Source organism: Dasypus novemcinctus, chromosome 14 (genome assembly GCF_030445035.2).
Source record: "Dasypus novemcinctus isolate mDasNov1 chromosome 14, mDasNov1.1.hap2, whole genome shotgun sequence".
NCBI lineage: Eukaryota > Metazoa > Chordata > Mammalia > Cingulata > Dasypodidae > Dasypus > Dasypus novemcinctus.
The window spans coordinates 32,219,896-32,245,611 of NC_080686.1; the positions used below are offsets into that span (position 1 = coordinate 32,219,896).

Here is a 25,716-nt window from a genome sequence, read left to right on the forward strand (position 1 = left end):
GACGCCCTAACCACTGGGCCAAGTCCATTTCCCGATCAGCCTGCTTTTTAAAATTAAGCCAACATTTTACAGTTAGGTGATTTCATGTAAAAACAAACAAGCAAACAAACACTCAGATTCCGGCCTTATTTGAAAATTCAGAAGAACTTAGGGCTTCCTTTCCCATGAAGCAGCCATCTCTTAGACGCTCAAAGAAGTGCTAAAGCTGCTCCTCTAGGTGGGATTTGCCCCCCAGGTCACCCCAGTGCCCACTTCCCCACTCCTGACTCTTAGGGCAAGTAGCAGCTGCCATTTATTATCATGCCCATGCTGCTGTTTTACTTACAGTCAGGAAATAGTTTTATACACCCTCACCCCCATCAGATGTGAAAAAAAAAATGATAGAACTCAAGGGCCCAGAGGTTTTCCTTATACCTGGCTGCCTACTTTACCTGTCTAGCTCTAAAAGCGTTTTGATTTTCATTTCCCTAAGTAACTAGTGTCAGCTTTGAATGGTCTTTTGCTCTTTGGAGGGCGGGGCTACGGAAATAATGAGTCTTAGTGATCTGAAACCATCCTTATTATCTGCTTCTTGTTCCCTTTCCTCCCCAAATTGTTTTCCCCCTTTGGTTTTAGCTGAAAACATCTCTTCTTGTTCTTTTTTTCTTCTAGTAATTCCATAATCTTGGTAGAAAAGGGATAGTGTTTAATCATGGTATTTTTTTTTTCTTGTGCTTTCAGAATTAAAATTTTCAATAGATCAATAAAGGCATTTTTATGATGGGAAATACCACCATTTAGTATTCTGTATTTTACTATGGAAATAATACTATTTGTTTGAGAAAATAGCAAGGATATTTTTATACAGACCGTTTATGTATTTGAAGTATTGGCTGTAACTTTTCATAAAACCATGATATCTACAAACAGCTCTGCACAATTAATTATATTTGGTCATTGTTGTTACTCATCAAACAAAGAACCATTGCAATCCACGTGGAGGTTGTGTCTCTATAGGAAGCCAGATGTATATGAATCCTGTGTGTCTAGGATGTCCGTACATGATGATAATGATACTATTTATTATTGAACTCCTGATTTTATGAGTTTTTCTGGACATGATAAATAGGCTTGATGAAAATTTTCATGTTTAATAGTACAAAATATTGATTAATAATAGGCTGGTCTAATTGAATCCAGAAAGGTAAAGATTTATTATAAAATTTAACATGTAAACCAAGTGATGCAAACTCTCTGTGTGATTTTGGTAAATGCATTCAGATTAGTGGGGCATTTTCTCCATCCTCTGCTTTTTCTTCACACAAATGGTTTGGGAATTAATTAGTTCGAGTGTGTAGAATGACCAACTCTTCACCATGGTTTTGCCCAGCCCCAATAACCCATCACATACTCCATCCAAAGCACTGTTCCTTAAACCTTGATTTTCAAAAAAATATTTTTATTTATTTATTTAACATCACCCCACCCCCACCCTAAGATGTCTCCCTTATCTGTCTCTTTGTTGTCTGTTCTTTTTCTTTTGGATGTACTCAGAACTGAACCAGGGACCTTCCATGTGTGAGGCTAGTGCTCAACCACTTGAGCTATTTCTGCTCATGGCTCTTTGCAGCTCTCTGTAGCTCGTCTGCCTCAGGGGGCACTGGGAACAGAACCCGGGACCTGCCATGTGGGAGGTGGGCACCCAATTGCTTGAGCCACATCCGTTCCCGAGCCTTGATTTTTAACTCCACAGAAATTGCAAACCAGGTGGATCTTGCAGGATTCCTGAATAGCACTGCCTCTCCCACTTGCAATAACAGCTGACCCAAGTGCTGCAGAGCATCCTGGTCCACAACTGATTGCATTTACATCATCCCCCATTCCTGCAGGATCAATGGCAAACATCCCCAGTCAACCGGTGCTGGGACTTCTTTTCTTGGCAGGACTGGGGCTCAGCTGCAGCCTGGAACTCCCCTCTTTTCCAGCAGTCAGCAGTGTCCCACGCCAGTTGCTGGGATCTAATTACGGCCAGCTCCCTCAGCATCCCTGTCTAGCCCTCCACCTCATAGGACGATTGAGAACAATTACCAAGTCAGGCTTCTTGTTGGGGAGGCGAGGGACGGTATGTGTGGAATGGGGGAGAACTAATATTTTTAATTGTCTTAAAGCATAGAAAAGGTAACAGTCTTAATTCCCTTGGGCTGCTGCAATGAGGTATCGCAAACCAAATGGTTTAAAGTAGGCACTGATTATATCACAGTTAGAGAGGCTGGAGGTCTGAAATCTCCAGGGGAGAATCCTTCCTTGCTTCTCATGGTTTGCCAGCAATCCTTGGGCTTCAGTCTCTGCCTCAGTCGTCACATGGCTTTCTCTCCTATATCTATCTCCAGACCTGTGTCCAAATTTCCTCTTTTATAAGGACACCAGTTATGTTGGATTAAGGACCCACCCTACTAAGGCATGATCACATTTTACCATTAAAATCGTTTGCGATGACCCTATTTTCAAATAAGTTCACATTCACAGGTAGCAGAGGTTAGGACATCAACTTATCTGTCTTGGGGGATGGGGATGCCAATTCAACCTGCAGTAGTAATTTCCCTCTCTACTGTCATCCCAGCTTTTGGAATTCAGGTGCAGATGGCAGAGAGGAAGATGGGAAAGGCAAGAGAAAACCGTGGGGTGGGGTTGATGTGAGCACAAAGCGTAATCATGGCTACTGTCACAGAGTTCCTCGCATGAAGCCCTGTAACCTCATCTTGCCGTTTGTTCCTCAACAACCCCATGAACTATTCAGGAGAGCTATTATTATCTTTATTTTACAGATGAGAAGTGCAAACCAAAAGAAGTTGAATGACTTGCTCACACTAATCAGGGGCAAAATCCAGACGATTCCACTTGAGTTCAAATCCCGGGCTCCTTCCTTCTTATCCTCTTGGGCCCCACCTTGTGAATCTTTTATGAGTGCTCAGCCTTAAGCTTCATATCATTTCTATGAAATAATTGCTCTAATAATTAAAACAAAAATTTTTTTTTTTGGATTTTAGGCACTAGAGACCTGAAACCCAGGGATATGTGGAGCTTCAATTTAAGACAAAACTGAACTCTCTCAACTTATAGAACAGAACATGATCCCTCCTATTAGTCTAACAGTCTTAAATACATAATCATGAATCTTACTATAGAATCGTTTTTCATAGAGTTTGCTAGTGAAAAATCAATGGTGCTATCATAATAGCAATGGATAGTGTCAAGACAGTGTCGTTGACCTATGTTAACCATTGTACAACCGTAAAACACAAGATGGTGCTTGCTGCTTTGCGTTCTGGCAGAGCCACTAGCTTGGCATACCGAAGAGGTAGGACACCTGCACTGCGTCATCCACACTTAGCAAGAGAACTGAGGAGGGATCAGAGACAGCATGTAATGCCACTGTGGCAGTCAGCTGCTAAAGACAAACCCATCTGCAGTCCATTAGTCCTTCACCGAGCTACCGAGACCATGTCATGTCTTAGAAGGGGATATGCAGGTGTTATTGTCTGCCAGTAACTCTCCTAAGATGCCAGCTTAGCAAAAAATTAGATCTCATGAAGTGAGAGGTCTTGACTGAGAGCAGGCATGATTTCTCTTTCTCTGTCTTGAAAAGCATCAATGTCACAGCAGGGGCTTAGCATAGATGGAGCCCAAGACCATGGGCTCTGGAACAGCCTGCCTGGGCTTCTGATGAGTCGTGGGGCTTTAGGCACACAGTTTAGGAACCTATGCCTCAGTTTCCTCACCTGTAACATGGGAATGAGAAAGAATACTACCCACTGCTAAGTGTGTTGTCAAGATTAAGTGAGCTGATACACATGAAGCACTCAGAAGAGAACCTTGCTCAGAGTACGAACTAAATAAATATTTCTTAGAACCTTGGAAGTGGCCTAAGCCACTTATATCATTTAAAATGAGGTGCTCACTGAAGTCTCTCCCAGCTCTCGGCTTCCATGATTCTGTGTTCAACCCAGAGTACTTCTCCAGGAGTGGCCCAGCATCTGAACATCACTTGGGAGCTTGCAAGAACTGCACATTCTCAGGCCCTGCCCGAGACCTGAGCTTCATCCAGATCAGGTTTAGCCTCAGATTCTCTCTGTACATGCTCTCCGAGTGATTTTTAAAGCTTAAGAAGCACGGTCTCAGAATATTTTCTTTACCAAGAAACTTCAAGCCAGATGTCCACTTTCAGGAACCCAAATGGTAGGGCTGCAGTGACTGGTGGCTGCAGGGATCAAATGGCTTTCTCATTTCCTCTCATCCATGTACCACATACCAGCTGGAAGCAAAACATTGGAAGGAAGCAAAACATTAACTAACAAAATCAGCTCAGTTAGTTAAGAAGTGTGGTACTTAGAATGATAGGAGAGTCCTGGCTAGAGCAATTCCAGAGACTGTGAATGGGGCTAACTTTTAGCCCCAATTTTTTATATTATGTAGACCTTAGATCATAATTCCACCTGCCATCCGGTATTTGTAGCCTGAGGGAGTAAGTAAACTGGAGATTGCAGACTTGTGATTCAAGACCAGGGAGGATGGCTTCCAGTTGCAATTTTTTTTTTTTCATTTAAAATTCAGCTAAGGCTTATAAAGGAAATTCTGAGAGCTCTTTCTTAAAAATAAAGAGTCTGTTAGGCAATAAAAATCGATCAACAGTGTTTTTTGAGTTATCTCAAAATTAAAGCGATTACAATAACGACTATTGTGGTATCTAAAGGCGAGAGAAAAATAAATGAAGAGACAACATCAGCATCTATCTCTCACTTGCTTTCCACATCCCTATCTCTATCCATCGCTTTATCTCCAGGATGTTTCTTCATGTAAGATCAGCCAACACAAATATAAAACACAACATTTCTGAAATGTACCATTTTCATCTTCTGCATGCCATATTCCTTTTTAGTTACTTCTTTACCATTGATGAAACAATTACGTTTCCAGTTGCTTCCCATGTGAGCACTTTAAAGTATTAATCAAGTCATAGCTTTCTGATGCTTTATGATGTTGCTTGGATCTGCTTCTTAGAGTCACTCTACTTCAGAGGCATAACCAGGTGGGGTTCTTGTCACTTTGTGGCTAGACAGCATCAGTGACCTCTTGGTTGTACCCTTGATAGGCCAACTTACTCCCTTCTCGATCCACATACTGCCACTACCACAGCAATGTTTCTCAAAACAATTTTTTTTCTTATCATATCACATATGCCTTTAACAAGGAACCTACTCTGCCTTCATTTTGCTTATTTTATCAAATTCAAATCCCTCTGCCTGACCTCCGTGCTATCTGCTAACTCAGTCTTCTGCATTTCTCCTAGAGAATTCTCCATATTCCCTTTCATTGTGGGAAATTAGTGTGTGTTCCCATCACTCTACTTTCTTCCTACCTCTGGAGCATCACCCCTACTATCCTCCCCAAGCTCCCCAACAGTACAGTCGCCCATCTCACACTTTTCTTCCTCCTTCTCCTCCATTCATGTTCACCTCTTGTTTCAGAACCCTTATTAAACATGCACCCCAAGTCCCCTCTGTCCATAAATTTTCTGCTACTGCTATATCCGTGTTCTTATGTATATGTTACTTTGCAACTATTCCTAAGCGATTTTTATATGGGTGTTCTCATCTAGATAGCTTACTGCCAAAGACCAGAGGCAGAGAATTTTCCGTCTCTCTGGTTAATAACTACAGCTTGAGGGATCAGTTCAGAGCGCTGAGATTGTTAAAATGGTCAGCATGAAGTGGCCGCTCACTACGTGTCATTCACTGACTACAAAAGAAGCTGCTTGATCTCTTAAAGACAACCAGAAAAAAATACTTGGGAGTACTCCTGAGGAAAGCATATTTTACAGAGCTCTAATGAGATCTAATTAGAAAATGTTCCTTCCATCCTCATATGCTTCATATGAGTAGTAAATGCTATAAAATATGAAAAATTCAGGCATATCGCTTGGTGGATTGTTGCATGCTTCTGATCGGCTCTGAATGCTTGCCTGGTTTGCATTATGATTTCCTTCCTTGCTGGAAAACCACATAGACTTTCTCCCTTTCTTTGGAAGGAGTGGGACCTGTTGGAAATCTGAGGCTCCAAGATTCAAATGCAATAGTCTTGGCTGTGATGCTCTGTTGTACATTTCTTGACAGGTCCTGAAAAGACTATTGAATTCTGGCCTCTGCTTTTCTGCACCATTTGGATGTGTTTCAGCTACAGTGTTTGGCTAGAAAGAGTAATCAAAATAGAATTTTTTCTCTCCTTAGCAATCTTATGTTACAATTACATCCTTATACTTAAAACAGAATTTCTTAGTACGTGAATTCAATAGAATCATAGACCTTTCACAAGAAAACAACCTGTCTTTAAAAATTACATGTAAAGAAGTCAAAGTATAAACCAGTGGGGCTATACTGATAGGAAAATTGGCAGGCGTCTGGTGGCCTAGCTAGAGGATACCAAGTTACACATTGAAGATCAGATTTTTTAAATTAAATGCAGGCATTTTGGAGGGAATTTTACCTACAGGGAAATTCATTTTTTTCTTCTTTTCTTTCTTTCACTTAAAGCAATCTATCTAGTAATCTCTGCAGTGTCGCTAGCATTTAGATTTTGACTGCTCTATGTAACCAGCTATTGTTCTTTGGTAAACTTCAAAGGGTTGCTGGCCTTTGAATCTGCTCCATATCATAATTCTAGCATTAATTATCAGATTAACATGTATGTTTTCCCTTGTCATTAAGGAGGGGAGGAGCTGAAAAAATGTGCTTATTATTCTGTAAAATACTTGAGATGGTAGGATCCCAGATGTTTCATTTTGTTCTGGCAATGAGAGCCGGTCAAATTATAGACTCCTTCAAGCCAAGGTGGGGGTGGAAAGGTAGCAAATTAATAATAACTCAGGGGAACGGAGTCACCAAGTGACACGACAGAAAAGGGTTTCCAAGTGCTGCTAAACAACGCTGCAATTGTGCCTTTCAGGGTCCCTACAAGTCATGAACAAAACAAGGAGGATTATGGAACATGGCGGGGCCACCTTCACCAACGCTTTCGTGACCACGCCCATGTGCTGCCCCTCCCGCTCCTCCATGCTCACCGGGAAGTACGTGCACAACCACAACGTCTACACCAACAATGAGAATTGCTCTTCCCCCTCCTGGCAGGCCATGCACGAGCCTCGGACGTTTGCTGTGTATCTTAACAACACTGGCTACAGAACAGGTAAAGGATGACACTCGTAGCCCATGAGTCTCCGGTAATACCTCTTAGACACAGGAAATATACTCAGGAATTTGTGTCTCTTTTATTACACAGTTCGGTCCATGCCTTGTGTAATGAAATACATGACTGAAGCTCCAGGATTCCCTGAGTGGGGGTGGTCTAGGCTTTTCTCTTTTCTGTCAGCATCCTCCCTATCCCTTACTTTTCGTTTTTGAATTGTACTGTGGTAAATATGTACATAAAACTTGAGAGTTTAACCGTTTTTAACTGTACAATTCAGTAAAATTGATGACATTCCCAATGTGTGACCACAACACCATGATCTATTTCTAAAAGTTTTTCGTTGCTCCAAACAAAATCTCTTTACCCATTAAGCAGTAACCCTCAATCCCCTCCTTCCCAGTCCCCAATGACCCAGTCCTCTAATCTACTTTGTCTCTGTGAATTTGTTCTAGATATTTCATAAATGTGAAATCATACATTTGTTCCTTTCAGGAATATACCTGGGAGTAAAACTGCTGGATCGTATGTTTAACTCTTTTTGGTCTATGTTTAACTTTTTGAGGAACCACCAAACTGTTTCCACAATGGCTACACCATTCTGCATTCCCAACAGCAATGCATGAAGGTTCCAATTTCTCCACCCCCATCCCTTACTTTTTACTTTGAAAGATATACCAATGAGCCATCCCTTAAAAGTTCAGTGACTCTCAGTGGATGCATGATCAAAGTGCTGTACCCCACATTATTTTTTATTTTTATTTTTTAAAGATGTATTTTTATTTATTTCTCCCTCCCACCCCCACCCTCATTGTCTGTTCTCTGTGTCCATCTGCTGAGTGATGTTCCCTGTCCACCTCTGTTGTTGTCAGTGGTACAGGTATCTGTGTTTCTTTTTGTTGCATCATCTTGCTGCATCAGCTCTCCATGTGTGCGGCACCATTCCTGGGCAGGCTGCACTTTCTTTCGCACTGGGCGGCTCTCCTTACTGGGCGCACTCCTTGCGCGTGGGGCTCCCATACGCAAGGGGCACCCCGGCGTGGCAGGGCACTCCTTGTGCGCATCAGCACTATGCATGGGCCAGCTGCACACGGGTCAAGGAGGTCCGGGGTTTGAACCGCGGACCTCCCATGTGGTAGACAGACGCCCTAACCACTGGGCCAAGTCCGCTCCCCAACCCCACATTATTAATGAAGAAAATTCCAGTGGTTGGAATTTTCCAGGAGAACCTGCATCAGAAGAGTTTTCATCCCTTTTATCTGCTTACCTTAACCCTTCAAATCTTAAGGGAACATGGCACTTGGGGCTTTTCTTAGAAGTTGGTAAATCCCTCCTGCTTGTTCCAATGAGAAATCATCAAGCATTTCAAACTGCTTAACATCTACACCAGGGTCTGGGACAACAATAGATGACTCAAATTATTTATTTAATGAATGAATGATGGGATGACTAAATCAATGGTGTGTGCATTAGGATTCATTTATTTACTCATTCATAATTTAATAGGATTTGGAAAGTTTCTTTAGATCAAGTTGTGTCATTTGAGGTATCACATGTTCTCCCTCAATCTTCCAGGAAAGGAAAACATCCCAATTGCTGCACCTACTTATCATGGTTTAATCTGCACAGGACAAAAAGATTTTTGATTAGTCAGTCTTCAGAAAATCAGGGACTCCTTTCAAAAGGATCCATAAGCATTATGCCGGGCTTTAAGGGAAAGAAGAAAGGCTCTTTATTAATTCTGCCCCCAAAGCCCTTACTCACCCAGCATTCAGAAGCTGCCCTTAGGTTTTCCAGCATTTTTTTCATGGAAACTAAGGATGTTGATAGAGGGGCTGTAGTGCAAGAATAGTATTTTTCAGAACCTCCTAGATTTAGTCATTAGAATTAAAGGTGCTATAATGCTTGTTGGGAATGATTTTCATGCCTACAGATTCTCTACTCTGAAGGATTGAAAGGATTTCAGATAAATGTATTCACTGAAATCCTTTTCTTTAAAAAGTGAAATTAATTTTTCTCACCAGACTTAAGAAATACTTTATGTGGCCCATTGTTACTTTGCAGAGCATCTTGTGGGCACTTAATATTCGTTGATTATGGGTGAAAATATTGATTGTGAATGCGATAACACTGTCGTCCTCAGGCATATCAAAGGAAGCTCCTCCTGTGACTCTCAAGGATGTTCGCTTGTGTTTAGGAAAAATTTAAGTTCCAACACATGCCTTTTCATGAGTGTGTTTTCTCCTATTAGTGATTTAAATTTATAGCACCATTCATCTGAGGACTCTAAAGCAATTTGCAAGCATCCCTGTAGGATTCAGAGATGACAAGTGTGCTTGGTTCTGTTTTATAACTGAGGTGGGGATTTCAAATATTATATGACCAGTTCAGACCCAGAATCAAATATGATCCCCTTGATGCCTGGTTCCTGATTTTAATCACCAAATTGCGTTTTGTCCCTGGAAAGGGTTGTGTGGCTTTAGTGCCTTTCAACTCCCAGGCTCCCTATAATTTAATCCTTAGTAGTCGGTGCAGAGCTCAAAGGGAATGTCACCATACCTGGAGGAATACAGGCTGTGTTCATCATAAGAAATAGAGATGTGAGGATGACACAGTACTCTGCCAGGACTTAAAGCAGTTAACTCAAGTTTGTTAATTTGTTTCAGGACTATATCAGGAAAGGAGAAAAAGAAGGGCATTAGCTTTTGTTGCTTACCTACTGTCGGACAGGATAGCTGAGTTATCTCACCTAATTCTTAGCACAACCTTGAAAGCGAGATAGAATCAGCCCCACATTATTAATGAAGACTTTAGAAGGTTAATTGTCTAAGGTCACACATCTAATCAGTGATGGAATGAGTCCAGCCCATCTGACTCCAAAGCCTTTTCTCTTTCCATCATCTTATTTCTTTAAATATGTTTCCATTCTGCTTTATTCCAACGTGCCTTATAGAGACAGTAAAATATAATAGGATACAGAACACTAAGGACCTTGGCAAATGGAATCGAAGCATAAAACTAGCTAAAGTCAAGGGAAAGGTTGGTGTCCAAACTGCATGCCAGAGAGCTATAGAGAAGGGCTGCCTAGTTGGAACTAAGCTTCTGGATGGCAAAAGCAAAAACAGAAATGCCATCATCCATTACGAAGGTCTCTGTGTCACTAAGATCGAACCAACCTGTGCTTCTGAAAAGCGTACTGTCCTCTGATATTTGTTTCAGTTATACTATGCTGTATCCACCCTACATTGGATTACAGAACATGAATAAAATTTGGAGTTAATTAGGTTCAATTCCCTTATTTTCAGATGAGCAAATACAGGCTCATAAGACTAAAGTGACTTGCCGAAGGGACAGAGCTGATGATCCAGTGGAAGTACAGGCGCCTGGACCTTGGTCTTCAGGCTCTTTCCAGTGTGCTCCCCTAACCTTACGGCCAGGATGACACCCTGTGCACACACACCCGAGGCTCTCCTGCTGCGGAGTGCAGGTCTTTTTGTGTAGCCCACAGGCCTGCTTTAGTCTCTTGTCTTCTCTAGGGAGAGCAGGTTTGCTCCTGAAAACTCGGTTTGATTCTGAAGCCAATCTTCTTCCCAGGGGTATTGACACTTAGGTAATATTGGAATTTATAGTGAGTCATCCTGCAAAATGAAAGGAATGCTTTAAGAGAAACAAGGTCTTTTCCATATACTTAAGACAGTTAGGGATAGAAAAAGGATGATATGTACTGAGGAAAATAAAATTCGATGTGCCTATTAGTAAATCAGAAAGGTTAAAAATTGGAAGATGTAAGTGGCAGTGATAGAGATCTATATAATTTAAATTTATCTCTGATGGGAAAACATTGGAGTGTCTCAGACAATTAGTAAGTGAAGGTCTTTGTGACAATAATTATCGATCTAAATGAGGACAAAGACTCATTTGAAAATACACAAATAAGCACATCAGGATCGCTAGCATCTTAGGAAATTAAGAGAATTGGTAAGTAGGTATTGAACCAGTGATAATTATTTATGAGATACTAAACTAGTGGGGGAAGATACCAATGTATAAATATTTTATTATATTCCTAATTATGAATATATTATTTAGAATGTGTAGTTGAGAACCTAAGGAAAAAAATGAAGGAAACTGAAATATGCATTATACATAAATATCTATTTAGAGAAAAGCACAAAGCGCAGCAAGTTTTATGAAGAACAACTCAGAGAAGACAAATTACTAAGAGGCTTATTTTGGGAGGCATCCAGAATACATGGATTTAAATGAATGGAATTGATCCCATATTATATTTACCATTGTATGACATGATTTTTCTTTTTTAGAACTGAGACATGTTTTTGGACTGGCTATAGCCTAAATTTTTCTTAACTTTACTCATGGAAAATATGACTCTACAAAAGCTTAAATGTTCAAGAAGGGAAAAATACAGTAACATCTATTGCACTTTATATTCTGACCTAAGTGATACTGGACTATCTATCATAAAAATGAATATTCTGCCCAAATATGCTGCTCTAAAATTTTCAGTCTACATAGATGATGGGGATTCTGATATGGCTGGAACCTTTAGCTCTTGGAATTGGAGATGTGTGGAGAAGAGGGAAGGAAGGGAAGGAACCATTTCAAATATCCTCACAGTGAGGCTTCCTTTTTTTCTTTTTTCTTTTTACTTTTTATTGTGGTAGCTGTATAGGCAACATAAAATTTCCCCTTTTAGCCACTTGTAAATACACAGTCCAGTGATGTTAATTGCATTCACATGTAGTCCTTCCATCACCACTATCCATTACCAAACTTTTTCCAAAACAGAAGCTCTGTACCCATTAAGCATTAACTCCCCATCCCCTACCCCAGCCCTGGCACTGGTACTGTGTACTCTACTTTCCATCTTTATATTTGCATATTCTAGTTATTTCATTTAAGTGAAATCTTACAAAAGATGATGACAGAAAGAAGACTTTCAGGCTCTGGGGTCAGTTTTTCCCTCTTTCCCAAGGTCAGTTGTTGCTCTCACTGAGCCATGGTTTCTCCATTCCTTTCCTGCTCTGAAAGTGTTTTGAAGGAGGGATCCTAGAGAACCTCCACTTATTTTTCTGATAATTGGAAAGATCTTAATAAAAGCTCATAATCCCCCCTTCCCCCCCAATTTTAGTTTAAATTTCTTGAGCGGCTAGAGTCATTAATAAAACCTTACAAAATTTAGAGGTAAACCTACTAATGATCCGTGTTTGGGAGGGGGCACCAAGCATTAGAAATACCCTTGAACTAAGAATGGGAAGAGCTAGAGTCACATCATACCAGTTCTGTTTGATTTGTTTTGAGAACTTAGGCAGACCAGTTTTCCAAACTATATAATGGAGGGATTGAATCAGAATGATTCCTAAGTTTTCCTTCCTGTCCAAAATTATATATTATAATTCTATTATAATCTCTATAACTGTCATATTGATTCATTTTTAAATTGTTGTGTAAGATAGTTACAGTTGTAACTCATGGCACATAAAATCACATGAATTAAATTTTAGTCATTACTAATTCTACTTCATATCACTGGAGTGGAAGGGGCAATATTTAATAGATATCTGCCATCAATTCTTTTGTACAGGGTTTTTTGTAACAAAGAGATTTACACAAATTAGATGTCTAATTTCATATTCTTTTATGTTATAAAATTTATATTGCTTCTAGTGAGTCATTTATTTTCTAACTTGAGATTTTTTTCAAATGTAAAGTTCACTTCAAATAAGATATGCCAATATTCTTATCTTTATGAACTAGAGTGTTATAGGTATTTGATAAGTACGGACACATGAATATAGTGTACATGTGTTGAACCACAGTGTGGTTGAGCTGCACTAGACACTGGAGTATGAAGAGATAAAAAGTAGGCACCCCATCTTCACTAGACCTACAACCTACTTGGGAAAACCAGACTAATGTATACAAGCTGACATAAGAGTACCCCATAATTTTAACTTGGCTCAAAATTATGCACATTTATAGATATTATAAATGAAATCTTACCCCAACTCTGAAATACATAGAGGAAGAGCTTGGTTAATGTCATTTGTAATAAATAAGATTTGTCTTCTCCACAGCTTCAGAAATTTTTGTTCAGTTATTACTGCTGACTGACAAATAAATGCCTTTGCTTCCAATAGTTCAGGGAAATTTTTCGAAGTATTAAATAACTGATAGTCCTGGGCAGAAGTAGCACGGCCTAAGTCAACAATAATTACAACCAGGTGTTTCTGATCCTTCTCCCTGTGCCCACGGCCCCACCCCCCTTCTTAAGCAGCTGTGAAGGGCACTGTTTAATGGCGCGCCCCCAAGCCGAGGTAACGATAGAAGGATGGTAAATGGTGCGCTCATTGTATTCCCGTAGGAAGTTGAGTGGAATTGCCAATGCATAAGATCGAAAAACTGCAAACTAGACATAAGCTGCACATAGATATAGTGGCAATATGGGCAAGAAAATGAAAAGAGGTTGAATACATCTGGAGGAAAATAATTAGAAGCCGAGATAATCAATTGCAGAGCGCTGCCAGGAAGTGTAATGTTGAAAGAGGCCAGGGGTGATTACAAATGAGTCTCAATGTCATGAGACAACAAGAAAGGCCAGCTCCACTAGCGGCTGGAAACAGCAAGGTCCTGCGTCACGACACAGGAGGCAGTGGTCTCTTGGAACAAGTTCGATGGGCGTGAACACATCTGGAATGCTGAGTACATTTTTTACACTCCATTAACACAAAGATACCGAAGTCCTAGAGGGAGTTCTGAAGCACATAACAAGGATTATTAAGAGCCTTGAAGGAATAGTTTATAAGGGAGGATTAAGGCGAAGGGCAATAGCCATGGCAATGGGTAGAAAACAGTACAAAATAATCTAAAAGCATAAAGCAGTGAGGAAAGGACACAGATGGCTCAGCCTAGCTACTCTGAAAGGAAAACAAAACAAAACCAGACCCGAAAGGAGCTCGAAGAACTCAGCAAAGGGACATGGTAAGCCAAATGGAGGAAATTTGTTGCCACAAAATAAGTCAGATTGGGGAAGGAATTTTAAATTCCTAAGTACAGAGGTTTAGAGCAAGCATCTCTACTGCAGCTGGCTAGGTTATTTACAGTCACGATTACACAGGGTGGAGAGAATAATGGTGGTGGTGATTCAATAATATAGTCATATTAACACTTGCTAAGCCTGTGCACTGTTTTAAGCTCTTCACATAAGAGAAATCAAGGCAATTGAGGCAGAGAGAGGTTAGTAACTTGCCCTTGGATATACAGCTAGCAAGGAGCAGGGTCAGAATTTGAATTAAGCAGACTGGCTCCAGATATGTATTCTTTTTTTTTTTTTTTTTTATTAACACATTTTAAAAATTAAAGTTAGTAGATCACATAGAACGTTACGTTTAAAAAACGTAAGAGGTTCCCATATAACCCGTTCCCCACCCCCCCCACACCGATCATTTTTGTAAATTGTATTTTTTTGAAGATACATACATCACAAAAAAGGTTACATTATAAAAAGCATAAGAGGTTCCCCTATACCCCCCACCCCCCCACCTCACTCTTCCCACACCAACAACCTCCCCCATCATTGTGGCACACTCATTGCACTCGGTGAACACGTTTCGGAGCACTGCTGCACCATGTGGATAGTAGCTTACCCTGTAGTTCACACTCCCCCCCTGGTACATTCAGTGGGTTATGGCAGGATTGTAATGTCCAGCATCTGATCCTGCAGTATCATTTAGGACAGCTCCAAGTCCCAAAAATGTCCCCTCATCACATCTCTTCTTCCCACTCTCTGCCCTTAGCAACAACTATGGCCACATTCTCCACGTCAATGATATAATTTCTTCTATTACTACCACAATAGTTTTATAGTAGAATATCAGTAAGTCCACTCTAGTCCATAGTTTATTCCTCCTTCCTATGGACCCTGGGATGGTGATGTCCACTCCACCTCTAGATCAAAAGAGGGCTTAGAGGGAAACGGACTTGGCCCAGTGGTTAGGGCGTCCATCTACCACATGGGAGGTCCGCGGTTCAAACCCCGGGCCTCCTTGACCCGTGTGGAGCTGGCCCATGCGCAGTGCTGATGCGCGCAAGGAGTGCCGAGCCACGCAGGGGTGTCCCCCGCTTAGGGGAGCCCCACGCGCAAGGAGTACGCCCCATAAGGAGAGAGCTGCCCAGCGTGAAAGAAAGTGCAGCCTGCCCAGGAATGGTGCCTCACACACTTCCCGTGCCGCAGATGACAACAGAAGTGGACAAAGAAACAAGATGCAGCAAATAGACACAGAGAACAGACAACCAGGGGGAGGAGGGGGAATTAAATAAATAAAATCCTTAAAAAAAAAAAAAAAGAGGGGGCTTAGATCCCACATGGCTGATGGATGTGATTCTCCTGCTTGCAGTTGTAGGCACTCTCCGTTCCCTGGTATGATGGTTGACCATCTTCACCTCCCTGTAAGTTGACCTGGGTAAGTCCAATGAACCAGAGAGTAGGAGCTGCAACTCTACTGAGGCTCAGGGCCCAGCTGGTGGATGGGCAATCCAGAGATTAAAGTCCCCTGAGTATACACCATCCCTAGCACCAACCACAGGTTCAGTAAAAATGACAGAAGAGACGTGTAGAAAGGTCACATCTGAATCAGATATGTATTATTAACTACTTTGTTCTTTTACCTCTTTGAAGACCAAAGGAGAGAAAAATAAAGGTAAATCCCAGGGAATGAGGAGGCGGCTCAAGGGAAGAGCCGGGCTCCAAGGTGCTAAGTGGGAGGCTCTTGGAAACAGCCCCTTCTGAACTGATACTGGTTTTTAGTGGCTTGTGACTTCCAGCCCTGTTGTATTTTGCCAGAAAAGGGAAATCACTTTATGGTTCCCTGTGAAAAAGTTGGTTAGTCTCTAAAGGCAAGACCATCTTATTAGATGAATTCCTATTGCACATCCGTAGTCAGCTCAAGGGAATCCTGAGTCCTATCAACAAGACACCCCCAACACTGTCCTGTGCATCGTGCCCCCCAGCATTCTGCTCAGGGGTCCCCACAGCATCCTGAGCATTCTCAAGCAGTCAGCTTTCTGCTCATTTACCACTTGATTGATGCACTCCTTCACAGGTTCACTAGGTAAACGAGTGCTTACTCAACAAATAGATGTGCATTGCCCTGCTTCTCAAACTTCCGTCCAGCCGCTTTTCAAAGATGACAAAACTAATGAGAAATGTCAGCTCCCAAAACTCTGAAAATATTTAGTCAAAGCAAGTGTTTCTAAAGTGGATATTATTCCAATGAAAACACAAATTTCTACAATGTAGAGCTTGTTGAATCCCCAGAATACATTGGATCCATGAATACCAGTTCAAGAAACAAAAATTGCTGCTCCCCTCCTATGTGCAAGGATGTGTGGGGGATACCAAGATGAGACAAAGGCAGTGTTTGTCCTCAAAAAGCTTACTGTCTAAGGGGGATTTGGCTTTTATATGAGCTCAGTGATACTACAAGGGGGGAAGGGGAAGATGGCATCGGAGCCACAGAGATCAAGTGCATGGGGATCGAACGCTATGAGCCACTGTTCAAAGACTGGGTGAAATAGCTTTTGTGCTGGTTTTGATATGTGGACAGGAAAATGCAGAGAATAGTGCAAGCAAAGGTACAGGGGAGGGAAATCACAGAGCAAAGCAAGGAAACAGATTAGCTGGAGAGAGAATGATTAACTGAGAAATGCAAGGTAAGGTTGAAAAGAGAGATGTTTTGTCTAGACCCAAGGATGGTCTCAGGTGGCAAGAGTGGTTAAACTTGATTCTGTAGCAACGGGGGTCCAGCTGAGCGGGTGGGCTGTGATTTGTGAATATGCAGCAGCCAGAGCTGTTCTTCAGGAAGATTCACCGGTAGCGGTGAGAGTGCAAAGAATCTGGGTCCTGGGAAAGCCAGGCATGGGACTTTTAGCATCTCCTTAAGGGGTGAGAAAGGCCTGGCCTCTGGGGGTGCCATAGGATTGGAGAAAGGGACAGATTCAAGAGCTATTACCAAGGGTAAGTCTACAGGGACTGGCTCAGATGAGCAGGTGGAATCCAGAGGTTCTGGATTGCCAAGTCTGGGTAACAGAAGGATGATGATGGCATGAAGAGAACCGAAGGCCATCTGAAGGGAGAAGTGAATTTGGGAGAAAAAATCATGTCTGTTGTGGACAGCTGAGTTAAGGAACAAATAAGACTTTCGGATGGAGATAACAGGTAGTTTTGCATATCGAAGATCACTGTGTAGAAATATAAGATTCAGAAATGTATGCTTTTAGAACAGTACCAATAAAATGTCTTGAATCTGGGATCCATTTTCTTCATAATACTTCCCAAACCGGTCTTTGAGGAACACCTTTCTCCATGTATTTAAATGGAGGCACCTGCAAAACGTGCTGAATGGAGCCTGAAGTGGCTGGCCATAGGACATCTCTACCTAAGATGAAAGGTTGCAGTTTTTTAAAATCAGAAAAATTAAAACATATATACATCACGCACACACACCCCCTATACCTGTGTATACAGATATGAAAGAAAATGCTCTGGTCCCTTCAAACTTGAGGGGAAGGCTAATAGGGTAAACAAATCTAGGTTTACCCTGGACAGTCCTTACTTAGGCCTGTTTACCTGGTGAAATTATAATAATTACAAAAAGACACCTCTTTCTCTCTGGTGTCCCCAAAATACATTTCATGGTTACCCTTCTGACAGTTATTAAAGTCCCAATCTCCCTTACACTCCCTTATGCCCCTTTCCTATTGTCATTTTGTAGCAAGTTCTGAATATGTGGTTTCTCTCCTCAAAAAAATTCAGTAAGCCCTGTTGCGTAGTAACTTTTCTTCGATGTGAGATGCCAGTTACAAACGTGAAGTCCTTCTAAGTAGCCTTTGTAGAATGAGCTGGTGGAGGTCCTTGGCACATATATTTCTACTACACTATAATGGACTATAAAATCTATAGTATAACATACTAATAGCTATGTAGTAACTATTTCCAGATTTGATTCTCAATAATATATGTGGCATAAAATACATATAACAGAAACACCCACAGCACGAAATACATGTGCCATAAAATCCCTAACTGTTGGGGAGTGAGTGTGGCTCAAGCAGTTGAGGGCCCACTTCCCACATCAGAGGTTCTGGGTTCAGTTCCTTGTGGCTCCTAAAAAAAAAAAAGAAAACAAAAAGCAAAACAAACGAACTCAGGGCTTCCAATGTGGCACAGTGGTTAAATGCCAGGTTCCCACATACAAGATCCCAGGGTCAATCCTCAGCTCCCCCATACCTTCAAAAAAAAAAAAAAAATTCCTAACCATATCCCATAAAAATGGAATTTACCTTGGTTTGGAAAATCTGTATTCTTTGAATATGCAAAAACAAAGATGAGCTTTTCAATAATGTTTTTAGAATTCACACCTCTGAAACAGCAAATTACAAAATTTATTTTATTACAGAGACTGAACTTTGAGTTCTCCAATACTTGCCAAGTGAAAGCATTCCATTCTTAGACTGGTTACAGTCTCTGATTGTTACATCAGGTAAAATAAAATGGCACATTTTGCTTTTATTCCAGAAGCACAAGAAATAGACGCAACCAGAGTACTTTGATCATTAGGGTGATTTTATTGAACCATAATAATCTATTTACATAAGCACTACTTTTGTTTAAAGGAAAATGTGGATTTTTCCTTTGCCAAAGATCACCATATTACATTAGTGTCAATTTGGCATCTGCTATAACCTAGGTTTACTTATTTTATTGTGTCTTTTTTAAGTCATAACTTCATGTTTATGTAGTTATGCATTTATTTATGATTAATTATCTTACTATGAAATAATCCTTTTTTTCCTACTGCAGCCTTTTTTGGAAAATACCTCAATGAGTATAATGGCAGCTACATCCCTCCTGGGTGGCGAGAGTGGCTTGGATTAATCAAGAATTCTCGTTTCTATAATTACACTATTTGTCGCAATGGCATCAAAGAAAAGCATGGATTTGATTATGCAAAGGTAATTTTCAGGTGCTTTTACACTGCATCAATTTATTTTGTGCGTAATGGAGAAAACCATTTTCAGTGAGTTAACCTATCCACAAGATTGGTTTTCTATGTTCTCACAATATTGGAATGAGAAATGTTAAGGTGATTTTTAAGATGACTCAAGGAAAACCGGCTTGTGTAGTGATTTTTTCCCCCTCATAAGCATTAAATGCACTCAGCCTTTAATGAAAGTATCAAGAAAATCATGAATGCCTCTGCTCTACTATGTTATAATTTTTGTTGTGTTTTTGTCCCCCTCTGACAGACTTGTGCACATAATCTAATGTCCATCTTATAATGTTTTACTTTCTATTGGGGTGATAGTATGTTTTTTTTTGTCTGAGGCTTCAGATATAGGCGTAAGACTAAGACTGGACAAGTACTATAATCAAAGGTTGGAAAACCACATTCTTTGTTTTCACTATTCTCTCGCCAAACTTAGTTATGTGACCGGGACGCCAGCCCTTTGGCAAAGGCTGGTGTCCTGATCGCATATACTAAGTCTCTTGGGCTGTGGGTTCTAAGATTTCCAATCCATTTCATAGAAACTGAAGTGAACCCAACCTTTGTCTCTACGGGTAGTTGAACTCTGGCAAATGACTTCTCAATTTTACTTAAAAATTCACAAAGTTTTGTGATTGCTAACTTAAATTAAAACAGTTTTCAGACCATAAACATGAAGGGGAAAATATCTTTGAATGTAGCCTGCTAATCAGGACTCAAATATCCCCTTCTCTTCTAGCCATACCCATCTCTTCCTCAGTTGTCTAAAAGAAGCCCAGAATCTGCAGTATCTAGCAACCCCTCCCATTAGGCTCCGGCACTTGTAAAGATCAATAGGTATGCACTGGAAGAGGGGACTTTTCCAGATTTGAGCACAAGAGACACACGGAGATGCCGTGTCAGTTCTGCTCTTTCATAAACCTTCAAAAAACAGTGAATGCAAATAAGTTTGCTAACACTGTTAACAGGCTTCCCAGCTCATCAAAGTGGAAAGATGGCAGGACGTTGGAAGCCAACTTGAGGAACATCTTCATTTTAAGGGATGAGGGAAAGGAAACTTAAGGTAACAAACCCACTCACTCACCCAGGGTCAGATCCCCGGGTGTCGACTCAGCCGTGGCAGGCAGACGGTGTGTGCTCTGTACATTAATTGTCACTGCTAGCATTCTTTCATCCGTGGGGATGTTTCCATGCTCCTTGTTCGAGCCTTTAACCTTCCCCTGTCCTCCTGAGGAAAGCAAGGTAATCACGGTTCCCTCCAAATCCTAAGTCCACGGAACCTTCCCCTTATCACAGGTCATTAAGTGCCAAAGACAACTGAGTCCGAAAAGAACATATATCTTTTTTTTTTAGGATAGGAAGGAATGAAATAAACACCACCGTGGAAGGGGGAGAAAAGGCGATAGCCTCTAGGCTTGTCCTCACAATGACATGTGACACAGAGTCCATCCCCAGGCACTGCTTTTGCAGCTGTTAGGGTCCTGAATCCACAACATGTGATTAGTCATGCCTGGAAGCCCTTGAAATTGTCAGCACTGCCCGGGCACTCTCTAAATGGAGTTTATCCTGGAGCTCCAGGCCAGTGAGATATACTTAGAGGAAGCAGGTGGTTTAATTTAAGTTTTCATCTTTTCTTTCCTTTTCATTCCATTTCCTCCCTTCCCCGTACAGACTTTTCATCAGCCCCCTGACTGCGGGTTAAGTCATTTTATTAACAAATCAGGCTCTAATCCCAACAGCTGTATCACTTTATTTGTACAATTAACGGAATATAATCTGCAGGAAATCAACTGCTGCCTTTAAGTGGTTCATAGTAAATTAATTGATAAAATGTTACAGCTTTTCCCTTGGCATTGGCTTTGATTAGCAATTATTATGTAAATCCCACAGGTGAATTTTTAATTTGACAAAAAGATCGTTCCTTTTGCTTGAGCATTTATGTGTGTGTGTGTTTGTGAATTTGTAGTGGGTGTGAGTATTTCCGGCCCTTGAAGTAATTAAATTTTTTTGTCAATGCATTTCATCAAAGAAATCTGAGAAAGAAATAGGAGTCTGGGGTTGCAAGCGCTCTAGCATTTGTATTGCCAAATCTGATCATTATCTTGGGCAAACATGACTTGCCTTTTTTCTTTTCTAATTGCCAAGCTGTGCGTTAGTTCAAATAAATGTTTTGCGTGTTACCAAGTTAGCAACCTTTGTAACTAGCAACCGGTTTCCTCTGTTCTTGGCAATCTTTTGCTGCCTTGGGTACAGTTTTCCTTCCTCCTTTAGATCTTAACTCCTTGTTCAGTGCGTTGCTTCTGAGGAAAGCAGTATTCAAATGTGATCTGATGACTGTCACCTTTTGTAATTTTTGTTTTGTGTCAAATGTATGTTTCAGGACTACTTCACAGACTTAATCACTAACGAGAGCATTAATTACTTCAAAATGTCTAAGAGAATGTATCCCCATAGGCCCATTATGATGGTGATCAGCCACGCTGCGCCCCACGGCCCAGAGGACTCGGCCCCACAGTTTTCAAAACTGTACCCCAATGCTTCCCAACACATGTGAGTAACGTCAATCTGCCACGGGGGCCTTTCCTTCGCTTTCACCCCTCTCCTCACCCCCACCCCATTTCCTCCCACACTGCACACCCACGAGGTAGGAAGGCTGGGTTCTGCAGGGAGGGACCGTGGGGCCGCAGAGCCTCCCCTGGGCTGAAGTGAAGAGCCGTGCCTGGTGGTTTGGTTTCGAATCACGAATCACATTTGCAATCTCTAAATGGAAAGAAGAGAGGCACACAGGCAAATGGGGCAGGAGTTGCCTTCAGTGGTTGTAAATAATATTAATGAGTCTTATTTAATCATAATGCTGATCAATTGGCATGCTTTTCATGGTAGCAGAGTCGTGGACCCCTGGTCTGGTTATAGAAACATGGGTAGATTTTAAAGGGGGATTCTGTAACAGCCTTGCTGCAGATGTGCTTTGGGGATTGCTGCAGAAAGCAGCTTGAGTAGGCTTGCCTGAGGCCTTCTCAGGTCACGGCTTTAAAATAACCTGATTACTTTTTAGAGGCAGGAGCCCTGGGGGAGTGGGGTGACAGGGGTGAGGGGGTGAGGGGTGATGACACAGAGGAGAACGCTGATGGCATGGAGGGACGTGGCGGAGAGTTGTGCTTTGTTGATAATTCTTACTAGCCAAGGGTGGGAAAGACGGAATGTTTCTGCAGCAAAGAACATGATTTTGTTTCTTACTCTGTTGACACGTTTTCTTCCCAACTGTTGCAATCAATATGCCATCTACTACCCAGAGCATGTCTGTTTTTCTGCTGAAAGCTTAACCATTAGTGAGGCAGGGAACAGGGGATTGATCATCTGTTTCCTTCATCACTAATCTTCCAAAATTGGTTATTAATCTATTTGGATTTAAATTCTATCCATTTGTGTCCACATGGATTTTCTATTCAAAATACCAGACATAAAGAACCTTATGAAATTAGTAACTGCTGAAGGCTTTCTAGTTGCTGGTCATTGAGTATCCCTGGGAATTTTTTTTTTGTATTCTTACCATGTATCTTATTCTAACTGACTGGTTGATGACTGCTTGTCAGTTATATTCAGTCAACTCTATGCTACCAGTGGTTTAGGCTAGAACAAAGGGGATCGGAACCGACTTAGGACAACAGACAATAAATACAAAGCCAAGTTGGATAAACTACTGAGTGTGCCAGGAACTTGGAGGATAGAGGTGTTTTAATGCATAAAGTATCATAAACAAATAAAAAAGGTTGCCCCAGCCTGGGGAATGTGGTCTAGATGTCCCAGTGTGTTTTTGAATCGACTCTGCAGCAGATATAAAGGTCTCCGAAGACCCTAACCCTATCTATAACTGTCTTAACAAATTCACGAACGCATCCCTTGAGTGGCCTGTGCCTCTCCATTACAGATCACTTACAAATTTAATAATCGGCTCATTGAATGAAAGGAAATGATCTTTGTAGACTCCCTTTTCTTTTGAATCAGAAAGATCCTTTGTTGCATAGGCAGCATCCAAGCCTAAGGTGACTTGTACAACTATGACCCTTACAGGGGCTTCCCTGAGCTTGGAGAGAAAGGGTTGACAAAACACAGTGTCTTACGGCGCGCTAGAAGTCTACCTGCCTTTGAAGCTTTAAGGTGAGGGTTCGGAGCCTATGGGAAAAGCAGCACAGGTCAAGAGATACTGACAGCACAGTGGCTTGTGCAGACAACAGTCGTGGAGGAGAGGGGTCTGCAGAGCTCTTAGGGCCTTAACAATAGCTAAAAACAGAAACAAAAACAAACCAAAAGGAGCTCTGATTCTGCCAATTTAAAATCCTGTTTGGTTCCGCCATTCTGTGTGGGCACTGTCTGTGGAACAGTACAACACAGCAGGGCGGTGGGCACGAGGAAGGCACGATTCCTAACATTGAGGAATCAGTAAGCCAGGATGGGGGTCAGCAAACTAGAGACCGGGGCCCAGCTCCACCTTGCCACCAGATTTTGTAAATAAAGTAGTGCTGAAAGACAGCCATGCTCATCTCCTTATGTCTTCTGTATGGCTGCTTTCTCGCTATGATGGCAGATACTGTGTGGTTTACAAAGCCTAAAATATTTACTATCTAACCCTTTAGAGAATAAGTTTGCCCTAACCTTTGCTCTAGGGCAGGGGTTCCTAACCTTTTTTGTTCCATGGACCCCTTTGCCAGGCAGCTGAAAACCGCGGACCCCTTACTAAGGCCCCACTGTACCGTGTATTATTTGATAAAAATATCACACCTGCACCAACACGTCCCCCCACATGAATAATGTTTTTTTTTAAATTTCAATTCAAGCTCATGGACCCCTTGTTAAGAAGCCCTGCTCTAGGGGAAGGATGGGCTAATAGTACTAGAAATGGTAAGAACTGGGGCAGGCATTCACAGGTCTGTAAAGGCTTGCAGGAAGACACTTTCACATCTTTGGGGGAAACCAGGAAAACTTCATAGACCCAGTAGCATCAGGGTGGGCCTCAAAGAATGGGTAGAATGCTACCAATGATTCTACAGAGATTGGGAAGATGACTCCAGGAAGAATCAGACAGGTGGTTACCAGATCAGAGAGACAAGACGGGACCTAGGAACTGGAGAGTGGGGTTCAAGACAAGCCGGAGGGGATAAAGCTAGAAAAGGGGAACAGCAGCACGTTGAGGCCGTCGGTGAGTTTGTACTGCTTGTCAGCAGTCACTGAAGGGCGTGAACGAGGGCCATGGCGGAATATGGGATGACTCTGTCCTATTCACGAGCAAGTAGTTTGTTTCTCCTTTTTCATTCAAATGGAGCACTTATTCCCTTGCTAGTGAGCCTGTAATTCTGCTCATGGGACAGAGAAAAGCTAGGCCTTAGAGTCAAGCAAGCCTGACTCCTCTCCTAGCTAGGCGCACTAGCTCTGTGGGCACTTGACTTAACCTCTCAACCTCCACTGCCTCATCTCTAAAATGGGGGCAGTATCAACCCCTGGACATGGCTGCAGGACAGTAACGGAGGCAGCATTGGTGACGTCCCCAGTGCAAGCCCAAAACAGAGAAGGTAATTCTTGTTGATCCTTTTTATTAAGATGAACCATATGAAACTGCCATTATCCAATCTTTTCTGACCTTTAAAAATTCAGGTTTCATATGGTTCAACTTAATGTTTGAGTGAAACAGCTAGAGAAATGGCAAGCTGACACCTGTCTGTTCCATGACACATCTTTTGACGGGCTAAGACCAATAGCCTGCTGAGTGTCTTGCACCTGGCCATTCTAAAAAAATCCACAGGAGAAGCACCAATCTAGTGGTGCTATCTTTTCCAGGTACAAGGTGTGCTCTGCTTAAGTTTGAAGAACACCCTTAGCCATAGAAAATGAAAATGCCTGTAGTCGGTTGAGTCATTTGGCTCCTATTTGCTGCTGAGCCTTGGCCTTTGTGCACACAGAATGGAGAGATTGGCGTTTCTCCCTGCAGGCCGTAGAAGCCTTGAATTCTTGGCATCTTATTTTAAAGGTCTCCCTGGCTGCTGTGGAAGGAAGGGGCTGGAAAGAGTCAGTGTGCACTTCTCATCGCAGCGAGGGACCACAGATTCAGGCTTGGTCCACAGACAAAATGAGTGAGACAGATTGAAGACAAGCTGCTGATTGGGTTGTATGGAGCTACTGAAGGGCTGGTTTCCTTAGCAAAAACATTAGCAACACGTTCAAGCAAAGAGATGCAAGACGTTAGGTATTTTGCAGAAATATTTGGCAGGCCCTAGCAAAACAGAGCAAGATGCCGTAGACGCTCCCCTGCTGGGGGAAATGGAAGTCATGCGAACATTTTCCTTTAGGTCTCCTTCCTTGGTGGTCAAGCATTATTTGGATCCCTTTCATCTGGCCTGGATTCTAGCTAGCTGACCCTCTCCGACTGGAGCGAACGTAT

The 25,716-nt window shown here is 41.8% G+C and overlaps 1 protein-coding gene across 8 annotated transcripts in view; it reads left to right on the forward strand.

The window, feature by feature from the left end:
- Positions 1-25,716, forward strand: part of SULF1 (sulfatase 1) — a 212,043-nt gene that overhangs the window by 114,992 nt on the left and 71,335 nt on the right. For all 8 annotated transcript variants that reach the window (XM_058275629.2, XM_071207847.1, XM_071207846.1 and 5 more), the window contains exons 5-7: positions 6,979-7,218; positions 19,100-19,251; positions 21,664-21,833. In XM_058275629.2, coding sequence (XP_058131612.1) covers positions 6,979-7,218; positions 19,100-19,251; positions 21,664-21,833 — 562 coding nt within the window. The remainder of the gene's footprint in view (positions 1-6,978; positions 7,219-19,099; positions 19,252-21,663; positions 21,834-25,716) is intronic.